General features: G+C 45.8%; 1 protein-coding gene across 6 annotated transcripts in view; it reads right to left on the bottom strand.

The window, feature by feature from the left end:
• Window positions 1–12,346, bottom strand: part of dlg1b (discs large MAGUK scaffold protein 1b) — a 45,628-nt gene extending 33,282 nt beyond the window's left edge. For 5 of the 6 annotated variants that reach the window (XM_061694735.1, XM_061694736.1, XM_061694737.1 and 2 more), the window contains exons 1-3: window positions 11,823–12,346; window positions 10,289–10,420; window positions 5,929–6,092 (exon numbers count right to left, since the gene is read on the bottom strand). In XM_061694735.1, coding sequence (XP_061550719.1) covers window positions 5,929–6,092; window positions 10,289–10,420; window positions 11,823–11,841 — 315 coding nt within the window. In that variant the 5' untranslated portion in view covers window positions 11,842–12,346. Of the gene's footprint in view, window positions 1–1,972; window positions 2,045–5,928; window positions 6,093–10,288; window positions 10,421–11,822 lie in introns of all 6 variants that reach the window. The other variant, XM_061694740.1, reaches the window with a different exon arrangement.
• Between the last annotated feature and the right edge of the window lie 2,153 nt (window positions 12,347–14,499).

Here is a 14,499-nt window from a genome sequence, read left to right as displayed (position 1 = left end):
GTTTCTCAGCCAATGAATTAGCGGCAAAGCTGGACACATTTCCAGAAAGAAAGAACCCCTTTAACTGCTATCAAACCAAAGGCAAAGGGTAAGATGAGCTGCAGTGTTGGCGCAGATTAGCAATAGTTAGTGTTACTAGCATTAGCTTCCGATAATAATATAGTTATAATAAAGTTCTGCGGTCTTTGTTCGCGCCACACGGCTCCATGACTGAAGTGTGTTTGGCCAGCACCGATGACCCAATCGAATCTGAACGGCCGCACATTTGAAGTGCGATACGCTCAATCCTATTCGCATTTGGCATATTTGCGCTTTGCTAACTCACACACACAAAAAGCCAACAGTCCCGTTAAAACTATCCCCAGCTGTTGGCAGAAAAGTCACCTATTTGCAGTTTGTGCGTGCTTTCTGAAACACAAGGTGTCAAAGCCCTGCCCGAATAGGAAAGTAGTACTGCAGTTGGTCCAAGGAACTATGTTGTAGTGAAGTTATTAGGCCTGTCACGATAATTAATATAATCGTTTTGTCATTCGATAAATAAAATGGACACGGTAGTTTTTCCGGACTCTAAAATTTTATTATAAATTGTCATTGTTATGGTGAGCCGGTGCACGGATCGCACAGTGAGCGAGTTGGACGGCTATGTCATTAGCTGCTCGCGGGCTCGCGGAAAGATTAGAACCAGGCTAGAGAACCGGACTATAACTAAACCGGAACCATGGCAGACCTAAAACGAGACTATAAATTAACTAGAACTAGACTAAAACTACAACTATACTTGCTTCAGACTAGTCCTTGAGTAGACCCACACAACTAGACCATGACTAGAATCAGACGAGAAATAGTATATACCTAGACTACGAATCGATTAGTACAAGACTTGACTACAACCGTACTAGACCCAGACGAGAAGCAGGCTCCAAAAAAACTATAACTAGACTAGACCTCGACTACAACTTGTAAAGTACTGGACTAGTCTGAGTCTGGACATGGACTGCAAGCAAACTAAACGGCAACAAATACTAGACCCAGACTGGCCCTCGACAGGGCCTAGACTACTGCTAGACTCAATGAACCAAATTTCCCATGGCAAGAAATGTGCAGTAAAAATATGCGTAGAATCGTTGCTCTGATTCTACTTCCTGTTGCAGCATTACACGCCGCGGCCTCCCACTCAACTTGGAGCACAGACGCATCACACCGGGGGTGCGCGCGGTATTCAAGCGGCGCAACGCCAGCGCCGCACATTTACAGGCCGTCATCTATGCGCCGCGAGGCCGCGCCCCCGCCACGTGACGGGCATCACGTGATCGCCACACTCACTGTTATGGTGGCGACACAGAGGACCGCCGCAAGCGGAACCACGTGAACACAGACGCGCTCGCGACAAGGTCAGAGTTCATGTCAGAACACAACAGATGCCTCGCACACAAAAAGATACAAACGCACACACACTGGGACACACGCGCACATACGTACACAAAAACCAAACAGATGCACAGACAGATGGACACACACACACACACAAACTCCATACAGACGCACACAGACACACAAAAATGTGCTTGTACATGTACAAATATTCAAACACAAATTCACAGGTGCGTACATGCACGCACGCGCGCACGCACGCACGCACACACACACACACCATACACAGCTGGCACCGCCATGAAGTTGAAGTGGACCCGGGTGCATGGCGTTCAAGAACCTTCCGTGCATTTGATGCGTGATGACATCATCGACAGGAAGTAGTTGTTGATGAAAGGACGTGACGACACAATGATGCTGGGGGCCACCTCAATATGTCGCTGGCGCTAACCGCTTAGCACACAGCTAGCGAGACGGCAGCGACATCTTCAGGTTGTCCGCGGTCGCACAGAACCCAGCGCTCGTGGGCCCCGCCCCCTTTCATGCTCCCACAGACGTGATTGGATGGGGCATGCGTATCCCTCCCGCCCCACAGACTTACTTGAACGTCACGCTTTGGCAAACGCGAGGCCTGCACCAACACAAGCAGGATTTCGTTTAGCAGGGCTGAGTCCTGCCATTGGCATCGGGGGCACAGAGGGTGTGATCGTCGTCATCATCATCATCATGGACAAAAGCTCAAAGCATTCAAATACAGTTGGGATTTTTATTGGATATTTTCAGAACTATCTCAGTTATGTAAAAAGTTAAATACAAGTGAATTGTTCTCATGTTATAAACACTGTACACTGAGCGGACCCATACAAAATCAGCAAACATCAATTTGCTGATTTTTAAAAAAAACTTTTTCTTTCAATTAAAAAAAAATTATTTTTTTAAAAGTTTCCTTTTTTTTTGTTTTGCTTTTTTTTTTTTAGGGGGAACCAACCCCAAAATCACTTTTTGACGGTTTATCTTCGCTTATTCAATGATTTTTTTTTTCCTCTCTCAATGCAATTCTAATGGCTGTCAGTCATCTTTGTATTTTGGCTAGTAGTGATCCAGCCCGGTCCCCCGCCAACAGCGAGGCCCACATGATCAGGATTTTGAGGTGGACTGCAACGGTGCCTTGAGATACGAGTGACCTAACGTACGAGTTTTTCAAGATACGAGCAATCTTTCGGCCGATTTTTTGGTTTGCCATTGCAAGTAAAAACTTGGGATGCATTATCATCATCATCTTGAGGCTTCAAGCAGTTTAACGCAACTCCTGGTTGAAGTTGTTTTATTTCTCTTTTTTTTTTTTTTTTATTCAGTTTGATTTTAAAATGATTCATGGATGTACTTATTTTAAGTTTACTCTCAAACTAAAAGAATTATACATTGTGTATTTAAAAGAACCGCATAGCTGTGCCTTGGGAAAGTCTCTTTAGCCTAATGCAAAAAAATTAGGCGGGCTAATGAATAGCGTTGGTCACGTTGTTATAAACCTTTAAGCAACGGATATTGGAACACAAACAGTGGCGCAACACATAGACATCATAGATCAATACTCACGGGCATATATTTGTTATCCTTTGCAAAAAATGAGTAGATCATTTGTGAAACTGTTCCTTGCACTCTAAAATAGTGGAGCACAGAGTCCAAAGCAAACATCAGCATTTAGCAATTATGCTGCACACAAATGGAAGAAGTTGCCAACAGAATTGACGCGAGTGTCAATGTTTTCAAGTCCAAGTTAAAAACTTTTTTCCCATGCTTTTGAGAGCATGCCCACTTTTAAAAGATCTTTCTTTCACTGTACGCTGTTTTAATTGAAAACTGTTTGTTTTTTTTGTTTTGCTTTGTAAACCACACAGAGTGTTACCTTGGGTAAGAAATGCGCTATATCTATACATACATCTCTATATATATATAGATATATATATATAGATATGCTATTTCGAATGCTCCACCATCATCCCAGTCCCCAAGAAACCTGCAATCTCGGGTCTGAATGACTACAGGCCTGTCGCCCTGACATCTGTGATCACGAAGTCCTTCGAACGCCTCATGCTGGACCACCTCAAGAGCGTCACAGGTCCCCTGCTGGACCCCCTGCAGTTTGGCTACCGAGCGAACAGGTCTGCGGATGATGCAGTCAACATGGGACTGCACTTCATCCTAGAACACCTCAACAGAGCGGGGACCGACTAAGTTAATGATTATTTGCTAAAAACAAAGTTTATCAGTTTGAACATTAAATATCGTCTTTGTAGTGTTTTCAATTAAATATAGTTTGAACATTATTTGCAAATCATTTTAGTCTGGTTTTATTCATGTTTAACACAACATCATTGGAATTTGGGTTGTACATGCACCACCAGCACCGGGGCACCCCAAGGTTGTGTCCTCTCTCCGCTGCTCTTCTCTCTCTACACGAACGACTGCACCTCAACGCAACCGGCTGTCAAACTTCTGAAGTTTGCAGATGACACCATTGTCATCTGCCTCATCAAAGACGGTGACGAGTCTGCGTATTAACAGGATGTGGAGCCGCTGGAGCTGCGGTGCGGCCGACACAACCCGGAACTAAACACGCTCAAGACTGTAGAGATGGAGGAGGCATCCTTCGCCACAGCTGCCCCTCACGCTGTCCAACTGCCTTGTGTCAACCGTCGAGACCTTCAGGTTCCTGGGAATTACAGTCTCTCGGGACCTGAAGTGGACGATCAACATCAACTCCGTCCTCAAAAAGGCCCAGCAGAGGATGTACTTCCTGCGGCTTCTGAGGAAGCACGGCCTGCAGCAGGAGCTGTTAAGGCAGTTTTACACAGCGGTCATCGAATCAGTCCTGTGTTCCTCCATCACAGTCTGATTTGGCGCTGCTACAAGAGAGGACAAATTCGGACTGCAACAATCAAAACTGCTGAAAAGATTGTCAGTACCCCCCTAGCCACCCTTGAGGACTTGCACGCTGCCAGAACTAAGACAAGAGCGTGCAAAATCCTCTCAGACCCTCCGCATCCCGGTCACCACCTCTTCCGGCTCCTTCCCTCAGGTAGGCGCTACCGAACAATGCCAACTAGAACTAGCAGACTTTCCGACAGCTTCTTCCCTCTTGCCATCAACTTCTTAAACAGGAGACTTACAATTCCATTGCAACATCCTGCCAATTTTTTGTCACATCTCTGTCGGGCCAATTATACATTACTCGTGCACTCACTGTAGAAGTCTCACCACGTCTCTGTTGTTGACCAATACTGGCCACTCATGTTCCTGAGTAGCATCTGCAACATTTGCACAATCAACATTATCCCAGATTATCACACTACTAGTGTCACTGTAAAGTGCATCCATTTCTCGAAGTCTCGGCTCCCTTTGCATAATGGTCATTGCACCGGACTATTGTTCTATTAGTCCTTTCAAACTGAAGCAAAAAAATGTGGCAAAAAAAAAAATGTCTTCACCTTTTATTTATTTGTGTCATTGTTGTATGTTTTGTAAAGTACAATATTATAAAGCATTATTTTGATTATTAAAAAACACATTACACACTTTTGTTGGGTTTTCGGGGGCTTCTGGAACAGATTAATTGCATTTCCATTCACTTCAATGGGGAAAGATGATTTGCGTTCCAAGCGTGGTCATGGAACAAATTGAACTTGTATCTCAAGCCACCAATGTATAGTGATTAGGGAGTAGAGTCCCCGCAGCCCACCCGCCAATAGCAAAAATCTGCCGATAATTGACGGCCATTATAACTGCATTGGGGAAAAAAAATAAAAAATTAATTCTTGAATTAGCAGGGATAAACCACCAATAAGTGTTTTTATTGTTTTCAGGGTTGGTTCCCCCAACCAGTTAAAAAAAAAAAAAAACACGAAAAAACGAAGAAGAAAAAAATAAAAAAATCTGCAAATAGGTGTATTTGGGTTCGGGTGCCGAACCGCGAGTACGCGGGGGTCCACTGTATCGCCATTTTTATATATCCTATTTTTACAAAGTGAACTGAACAACAAATTGTTATATCGTGGACTTAGACAGTTCACAAAAAACACTTTGACGCGAGCGATTGGAGAGTAGGGAACGAGCGAAGGATCGCAAATGTGCATTGGCAATCCGACTTCCAAATCGCTACGAACGGCTTTTCAGTGGACTTTGCAATCCCTATCAGTGATTATGGAGTCGCCAATGCGGGAAGGATTCCCGACACGGCCTTGACACCTTTGATTGACAGGCTGGCGACTCAACCAGGAAGTCGCATGCACTACTCAGTGGCGCACAAATGAACATCTTTCAGTTGGAATGGAACGACGGCCTTCAAAGAGAATCGCATTTGTTTTCTTCACTTACAGAAAACTCTAACAAGACTGACAGTAAAACAGGTTTTGCTTTCCCCCCCCTTACAAGCATTAAAACTGTTTTGTTTAGTTTTTTTCCCCCAGCGTGAACTTTGACAGCAAACAATATTTGTCATTCCGCAGCCAAGTTGTTAGTGTAAGCCGTGCGCACGGGACACCGTCGCAATGACGTTACCTCGATGCTGGTGCTAAGGCTGGGCAGCGTGTCGGAGGTGACGGTGGCGCTCTGAAGGCTGGAGAAGTCCCACACATTGACGGGAGCCACGCCCTCTGGTGCCTTGGAAGACTCCGCCCACCTCTCACTGTCCAATAAGGTCACTTCGTAAAACTCTTGGATGTCTGCGGCCAAGGAGAATAAGAAACGTTTAACGCTACCTGCTGTCATGGCAACCCCATGTTTTCTGTCATGCGATGAGCGCCACCTACTGTCTGCAGGATACCTGTGAAGAGTCTAATTGTGCATTACAACAAAATTCACTTTTTTCATTTTTGTTAAAACATAAACAACGGGCTGATGACATGATTGTTTCTTTTTTGCTGGCATCTTCAGGCAAAGGTTAGATGTATATTTTTTATGGATGCAAATAAGCCACCATATATGAAAACAGGAACAAAGCCCAAACATGGAATATTGTCATCTTTGGTGGCTCTGTGGTGACATATTGCTTTCTGAGTCGGGCGAAAGCGCTTCTGCCTGTTTGGCCCAACGCGGAAGTAGTTCGCGCTTACACTTGACCCCCTTCAGGACCCATGGATTCAACTATTCACAGATTTTGTTTTTCCTATTTAAAAAAAAAAAAAATTGGGAACAACCCCCACTTTCAGTATAACACGCTTATTGCGTATACCCACTTATTCAAGATTTGTTTTTTCCCCAAATGCAATTATAATGGCCATCAATTATTTGTGGATTCTTTTCCATTTGTGGTCACCCCGGGCACTATGCCCCGCAAATAACGGGGCTCTATTGTAAACAGAGTATGTGTCGCTGCAATAAATGATTATTTTGACATCAAGACCGCTTTCTCCCTCTTATTTTTGTTGTTTTATAGTTTGAGGTGTCACAAAAGCAAAAACATGAGCGTCAAAGCCACTGTTCAGCTTGATGTGTTTTCACAAAAAGCTGGTTTTCTCCGCTTTTTGTTCAGAAAGCGGCATTTTTGGTGATGTTCTCCTGCTGATGACCAAAAACAAAAAAAGCTCAAAACAAAATGTTTTCTGGTGAAAGAAGAGGGCTACTCTTTGTTTTGGTAGGTTCAGTGCTCATATTATCGGGCAAGATGCTGTAAAAGGGCCAGCAAACGGAGGACGTCAGCTCTGGCGGTCGAAAAGTGAATAACGGCGCCGCGCCTTTCGCAACACTTCGTCTCCTCCTGGACGACACTCGAGCTCGTCTGGCTGCGCCCCCCTGCCGTCGTGAAAGCACATTACAGTGCAATTAAACAACAAAACGAGAGAGGACGAGGACATGTTGCGGAGAAGAAAGGGTGTATTTATGGAAAGTTTCAAGTGGAGTGTGGAGAAAAAAAAAAAAAAAAGGTAAAAAAATAGATCAAATATTCTCAGCACAAACGCTGATGTAAAAATACTCGCCTGCCCACTCTTTATAGGAGCCCCCCTCGCCTTTCGCTTCCCTTGATGCAGGCCAGCAGACGACTGCTTCAAACATTTGACAAATTCAACACTGAAAGTCCTCTCAGGACACACACACATTTGAAAGTGTGTGTGTGTGTGTGTGCGCCATTTGCCCTTTGAACCCGCATGCAGGAGAATGGGGCGAAGATGATGAGCAGATAATGAAAGTGAGAGTTGACGTTTGCCATCTGCTGGCGCGGATGCAGGCCAGGAAGGCGGACGAGAACAACACGGTGGAGTGCCTCAGATGGGGGCGGGGGGATTACGGGGCGGGGGGGTAATCTTCATGTCCGCAGAGGATTACAAGCGGCTGTTGCCTGGCTTTCTCTCGCTCTCTCCGGGACGAGCGCGCATTTGGCGCCTATCCCAGCATTTCCCGCTGCACTGCGCCCATCCGCTCCTCATGTACCGTCAAAGTCGCTCTCGTCGCCGCGCCCACTAAATGTTTTGAAAACATAAACTGCCCATTTTACACATACAGTGGTGCTGTTGATCGACGTCAACACATAAATGCCGCCAGTTCCAATTGTTTCGACAGAGCAGAGAAAATACACGCCTGAGGCTGTCAATATTGTGTCACGTTCTATTTGCATGTCTTACTGCAGTGTTGGTGTTCAACTAACATTAGTTGCTTGGTTTCAAAAATCACAAAAGCTATTCTAATTTCCGTTAGCCCGTCTTTGGCGTTTCCTTTCGTATGTTAGCATTGAGCTTGCAAACTTAGCTGCAGCGACGCTGTGCCGGAAGTAGCCCGAGTCAAAGGTTCGGACAATCGTTCTCGCGCTATTCAATGAGAAACGGGGTCGTGTACGTGACCAGCGGCCGCCATCTTTGTGGAATTTTCTAACCAAAAAAAAGATCGAACAAGCACTGTCAGAGGGCCTCTAAAATCCTCCATAAAAAGTACAAAAGAAGCACTTGATGACCAAACTGGTGAGCTCTTCAACGACTCTTCTCACCAGTAACGTTCCATTTGCGCTGTCGGTGGGGATTCAAGTGCGACCGTCGGAAACGTCACGCTCATTTTGACGCGTCCACTTGGAGAAGCCCTCGGACGAGCTTACTGGTGGACATTTTCAACTGAAACTTGTCAGCCAATCGGAGGAGGGCTTCCCCGAGTAGCAGACCTAAAAAAATGGTCCAGAAGATATGTTGATCTGTTTTACTCAAATTTGAAGTGTTTTTTTTTTTTTTTCCTTTAAACTACATTTTCTCATAGGCAAAAACAAATGTTCAGTCTTTCGTTCCTTCTGCCATTATGCTGAGCAGCACTTCTAACACTCTCACTTTTCCTTGAATCTTTTACATGACAAGGTTTTATTGTTGTATTGCTCTTATTTATTGACTTCTCTTTCAGCAGTTAACACTTCGACATGAACTCATCCAAACATCAACAATAAACACGATTTTGTTTTTTAAAGCGACGAAGCGAAGAGTCGAGAATGTCACATTCCTCGGACTGAGAAACTCCGCAAATAAGCCGCATGTCTGTTTCAGGGTAAGAGCTGGGAAATAAGTTTTTTAAGTGATTGTTAGTGCCCAAGTGATGATATTTCTATTCCTGATAATGGCTGCGCGGCCGTTGCTTGTTTGACTGACTGACTTCTTTCTTTTATGTTGAACGGTGACGGCCCCGGACGAGTGCTCCTCGCCGATGTTCCGACCTCACGTTCCGGCTCGTCCTAACTTCCTACTTGCTGATGCTAAGCACGTGACTCCGCCCACGTGGAGTGAAAACATCCTAATGAGATTCGTGAGGACCGGCCATGACAACAATGAAAATGATGAGGAAGACGCACACGCCGAAACACATTCCTGACTCTTCCCGTTAGCGGGCGGCGAACCACGTGCTAGCACACACACTTATTAGTGTCAGTCAATCATCAGTTGGCAACTTTGACTATCTCATACTCAGATATGGAGCCAATGTTGACATAGGGTTAGAAGTAACATTTCCAGAATCCATCCATTTTCTCAGCCGCTTCTCCTCACGCGGGTCGCGGGCGTGCCGGAGCCTATCCCGGCTGTCATCGGGCAGGAGGCGGGGTACACCCTGAACTGGTTGCCAGTCAATCGCAGGGCACATGGAAACAAACAACCATTCGCACTCACAGTCATGCCTACGGGCAATTTAGAGTCTCCAATTAATGCATGTTTTTGGGATGTGGGAGGAAACCGGTGCCCGGAGAAAACCCACGCAGGCACGGGGAGAACGTGCAAACTCCACACAGGCGGGGCCGGGGATTGAACCCCGCACCTCAGAACTGTGAGGCTGACGCTCTAACCAGTCAGACACCGTGCCAATTTTATTTGCTGATAGAAAAAGGCAAATGACAATAAAATAACTCAAAACAAGTTTGGTCTTTTGTTTTTTTTTTTCCTCCTTCTGTGATTTGCTTTATTTGAGCTGATACCAAACAAGGGTTTTTTTTTCAGCATCAACTTCCACAAAAATAACAGATTTGTTTCTATTAAATTTTAGATGTAAACACGATCCTGAATAAATTCACATTTTAAATGATCAACTATTTTTCCAATTCAATTGCTCAAAAGTGTTTAAGTTTTAAACAGTGACTGAGCTTTTGTAAACCACTGTAGCTCCTGTCTGACGGCAGTCATGTTATCAGTGCACACCTGTGAGGATTGGCCTTCAACGACACAAGCCGCTAAAATATGATGTTTTTTTAAATGACCCTGAGAAATAAACACAGCGGGACACACTTTGAACTATGTAAGTTGTTTTAAAAATAAATCAATCAATACAAAAAATCTATCTCAGCAGAAATCATCCTGGGCTATAAATTCAAATGACTAACGATTTTGTGACTCAAACCGTGGCGCTCAGGACCTCACGGAAGCTTCCAGAACTTTGCAAAACATGAGAGACGCGACGTAGGTACCTATGAGGGCCTGGAAGAGGTTGCTCTGGAAGACGTCGATGACCCTCTGGATGGAAATGCGCAGCTGGCGCTCGTCGGCGTGCTGGAGTTTGGCTCGGTATTCCTCCAGCAGGGACAGCGCGCGTTGGGCGTCTGGCGCAGGAACAGGGAGTGAGACGGGACGTCCCGCGGATGACATCATCGTCGCTTGATGATGATGTCGCACGCACGTACGTCAATGTTCAGTCCGCAACATGACAACGTTACGCTCAAAAGTCGAGGCGGGCGAGTACCCACACCAGCTACGGTGTCGGGCCGATACCGGCTTTATTTCAAGGTAGCGGGTACTCGTGAAGGTTGCCATGACCGGCCGCCGGTACTTAAGGCAAAAAAATAAATACAAATTAAAAATCGGACATAGAGAAAGTCCTCCTGGCCAGTAGTTGGCGCTACACTCCGGTGGTTTGACACATCAGCGAATCATCGTGTGCGTCAGAAAGAAACAAAAGTTTTTGCTAAAAAATGATCTGGCCTCGTGTTAATGGAAATGTAAATCAAACATACTAGTTGTATCGGAACTCGGTATCGCTATCGATGCGTACTCAAGAGTGAATACTGGCACTGGTATCGGTCTGAAAGCAAGTGGTACCGAACGTTCGGAATTCTCGAGACCTTTTCAAACAGCTTTCAACTTTTAACAAGATCGTTTAGTCCATTACCAAGCTGGTTGAGTCTAGTGACCAGCTGCTTTAGTCCTGTAACGGGATGGTTGACTCCAGTAACAAGAAGCTCGTTAAGGTTGAATGTTTTCACAGCCAATCGATTTGTCCCAGCGGCACGGGCTCGCTTGCATTTTATTGTCAAAAGTTAGATGTTGATTTTATGAATTGACGAGCAATCTCTGTGTTCTTTACTCATATTATCTATGAGTAAACATTTTATCCTTGAGTGTTTGATGAGCTAAATAAGTTTGATATTAAACATTAAAACACGAGATGAATGCCAGGTAAACCCAATTAAGGCTTCATCACCAGTCATTAACAATAATTATCAGTAAAAAAAAAAAAAAACAATTAAAAAAATGTATATTCTTGTGATCATTTGAAAATGGGATTATTATGAGTGAAAATATGACTTTAAAATTCTTCCTCTTAATATTGTGATAGGATGGTCCGTCAACTCGCGACAATCGGCTCTTGATGTCAAATAACAGCCAATCGATCGCTAATTTGGTGACGAAAAGCGAAGTTCGGTGTCGTCGGAAGCCTCAAACGTCGCGTTGACGACAGTTCGTCAGCTGCTGGGTTCCCAAGTTGGTTAGCATGCCGAGCTAACCGGCTAGCTCGCCTTCTTCGAGTCACTCGGGCGGGCCTCCCTCCGCGGCCCGGTTCCGTCCGGGCCCGCGTGACACTTTGTCCGACGAACTTTGGCTCCGGTTCGACGAGCGGCGACGCCATTCGGACGAGTAACGGTTAGCATGCTAGCTGGCTAGTGAGAAAGCGGCTTACGGCGCGAACGGCAGAACCGGAACCAGCCACCTCCAGTAGTGCCTTACCTTTCTTTCGGACCGGCATGGCGCCTCCGGTTCGGCTCCGCTCGGAGGCCGGCCGGGCGGGCAAGACGGTTTCGGCGGCGGCTCGGAGGAGAAGGTCGCCGTCCTGACGACACCAACTAAGTAAGTGGAGAACTCGGACTCGACTGGGAGGGACCCGTCCCCAGTCCCCAGTCCCCAGTCCCTCGTCCCACCGGCACAAGTCCAAATAGTCCCGGCCTCCACCCACCAGCAGCACCACCAACCCAGTCCCGGACTGGACTGGACTGGACGGTACCACTGGGGTGGCAAGGCTAGCCAAAGATCCGAACCACGTACACGCAAGCGAGCGAGCGAGCACAGGTTAGGTTGAGCCGAACCGAGCCGAGCCGAGCCGAGCCGAGCGGCTCCCCGCCCAGTGTGTGTGTGCTGGCCAAAGGAGAAAAGAAAACGAAAAGAAACAACCAAAACTTGATGAGGATCAAGTGGAATGACGCGCGCGCGCGCGCCCCTCTGCACCTCGTGCACGCGCTTGCTTTGCGTTCGTGTCAAAGTTGGGCGAGTAAATTCCCTCCGCCTCCGCCTCCGCCTCCTCCTCCTCCTCCTCGGGCATTTCCAAACTTGACAGAATTGTAGTTTTAGTCTCCGCAACCTTCATCAGCATCGACGCCGCCTACAGCTAACATCAAACAGTATTACAAGTGTAAAAAGAAGTCAAGAAAGAGTCCATTTACTGATGTCATTTCTTCTTCTCTCGACAGGCTTCAGTGAGGATGCTACTTGTTTTGGAAAAAGCAAAACACATGGCAGAGATAATAACCCTTTGATGCTCACTGAGCAGAACTCTTGTGAGGGCTGCAGAAAAATAGCCGTGTAGAAAATGGACAGATGGACCTAAAGAAAAGTAACTACTTCAGGTACTTTGAAGTATTCAGTGACTTCACCTCAAGAGTGCAAATGCTTCATTAGTCGACTTCAAAATACTCATTTATTTGCCCTAAAGAAATGTTGACTTACTTTTACTTCAGAGTCGAAGTTGTAACAATAACATTTGTTCGCTCGTTCGCTAGCGTTGCCAACTTGTGTTGGCACAGTGCAACAATGAATCGATTAGATAGTCGATAATTGACCTTGTTGAACTAACAAAACTAACAAAATGCCCAAATTGTCGGAATGTCAGCCTCTCAAGGGTAAATCTCTGATTTCTGTTTCAATCTGAAGTCGTGTGCTGTTTTGGAATACAGGGGAAGACATTTAAAAATGTTTTTATCTGATTCATTGATGAACTGAAAAATTGAATGATTCATTGATTATGAAAATAGTGGTTAGTCGCCGTCCTAGTTAGCATGTTCACTCGTGTTACTAACTCGTCGATATCAGTGGAATGCGTGTTTGTCAATGTGTTCAAGCGTTGGCCAGTCATTTTCATACTTCAGATTTTGACTTTCATATTTCATCTCGGTGTGGCTATCTGTTAGTCTGTTTGTGTGTGCGCGCGCGCGTGCCAAAGTGCAGCTTATGTCAGCACGATTAATTATGAGCATGTTATGCAGCGGCGACATGATCACTAATCACATCAGCGGCTCTCATGCCGAGAGGCCAACAAATCGCAAATCCCGCTCACGCGCGCGCGCGCTCCCGACGTGTGCCAATGTGTGTGTGTGGGTGGGTGGGAGTTCGAGTTCAGAGCTTGAGTGAGTTGCCGTGGTAATGACGTCATCACCGGGACGACTCGGTACTAACCCGCAACTTTTGACATCAGCGGCTGACCAAGTGCTAACGTTAATGCTTCTCCAATGTGTGTGTGCGCGCACTGCAAACACACGATGACACAGTTTAACTATTGTGCTCCAAATAAACAATCAAGCCACTGTGTTTTTATTGAGTGTGTGCGTGCATGTGTGCGTGAGTACATGTGTGCATTGTACTATCTCACACACACACGACGACTGTGTTGAATTATTGTGGTCCAAATGACAAACTATCCACGAGCGCTACGAACGAACAAATGCCAATTCGGATTCGTGTGCTATTCCGCTTGAAAAACGAATCCCAAATCATCATTTTTGCATTCGAATGAAAAGGAATCAAAGTTCGTATTTTTTTCTGACAAGAGCTGCAACGCCCTTGTTTACTTCCGCGCCCCTTTTGACCTGCGCGTAGTTGTACCCACGCTTGACGAAGAGCGGCCGCTCCCCGTGACGAGAATCTCCGCAGAACGAGGCGTCCGACGGCCGTGAGGAGCTGCGCGAATGTTCACGGCGTATGAATCGAATACATTTATATTTAAGATTCATTCAACACATCGTGGCAGATGATTGACGACAGCTAGCCAGCTACTGGTAACTAGCGGCTAAGCTAACTAGCTGGCTTAGTAGAAGCAGATGTTGCCAGCCGGCGTGGAGTTACGTATTTAACGGCACCGAGACAGGCGCAAAACAGGCCCCGATGCGGCGAGGGATCCTGGTTCAAGGAAGCCATTTGTAACTAAAAAGCAAAAGATGCCAGCCAAAATGTGTCTTGCATCTTTTCTGGTGTTCTGCGGCCCAGACAAAACTGCGACCGGGACGTAACCAGGTAGCTATAGATGGTCTTCCCAAAAAAATCCAAGTGGATTTTTCATTTGTTGGACAATGACGTGTCTTTATTTGGGAATCGTACAAAAAGGAATTGTGATTGGCTATTCATTCATGAAGTGGTA

This window comes from Phycodurus eques, chromosome 13 (assembly GCF_024500275.1).
Source record: "Phycodurus eques isolate BA_2022a chromosome 13, UOR_Pequ_1.1, whole genome shotgun sequence".
In the NCBI taxonomy this organism is placed as follows: Eukaryota; Metazoa; Chordata; class Actinopteri; order Syngnathiformes; family Syngnathidae; genus Phycodurus; species Phycodurus eques.
Note: the sequence above shows the minus strand (reverse complement) of the source record. Positions and strands in the feature narration are given on the sequence as shown.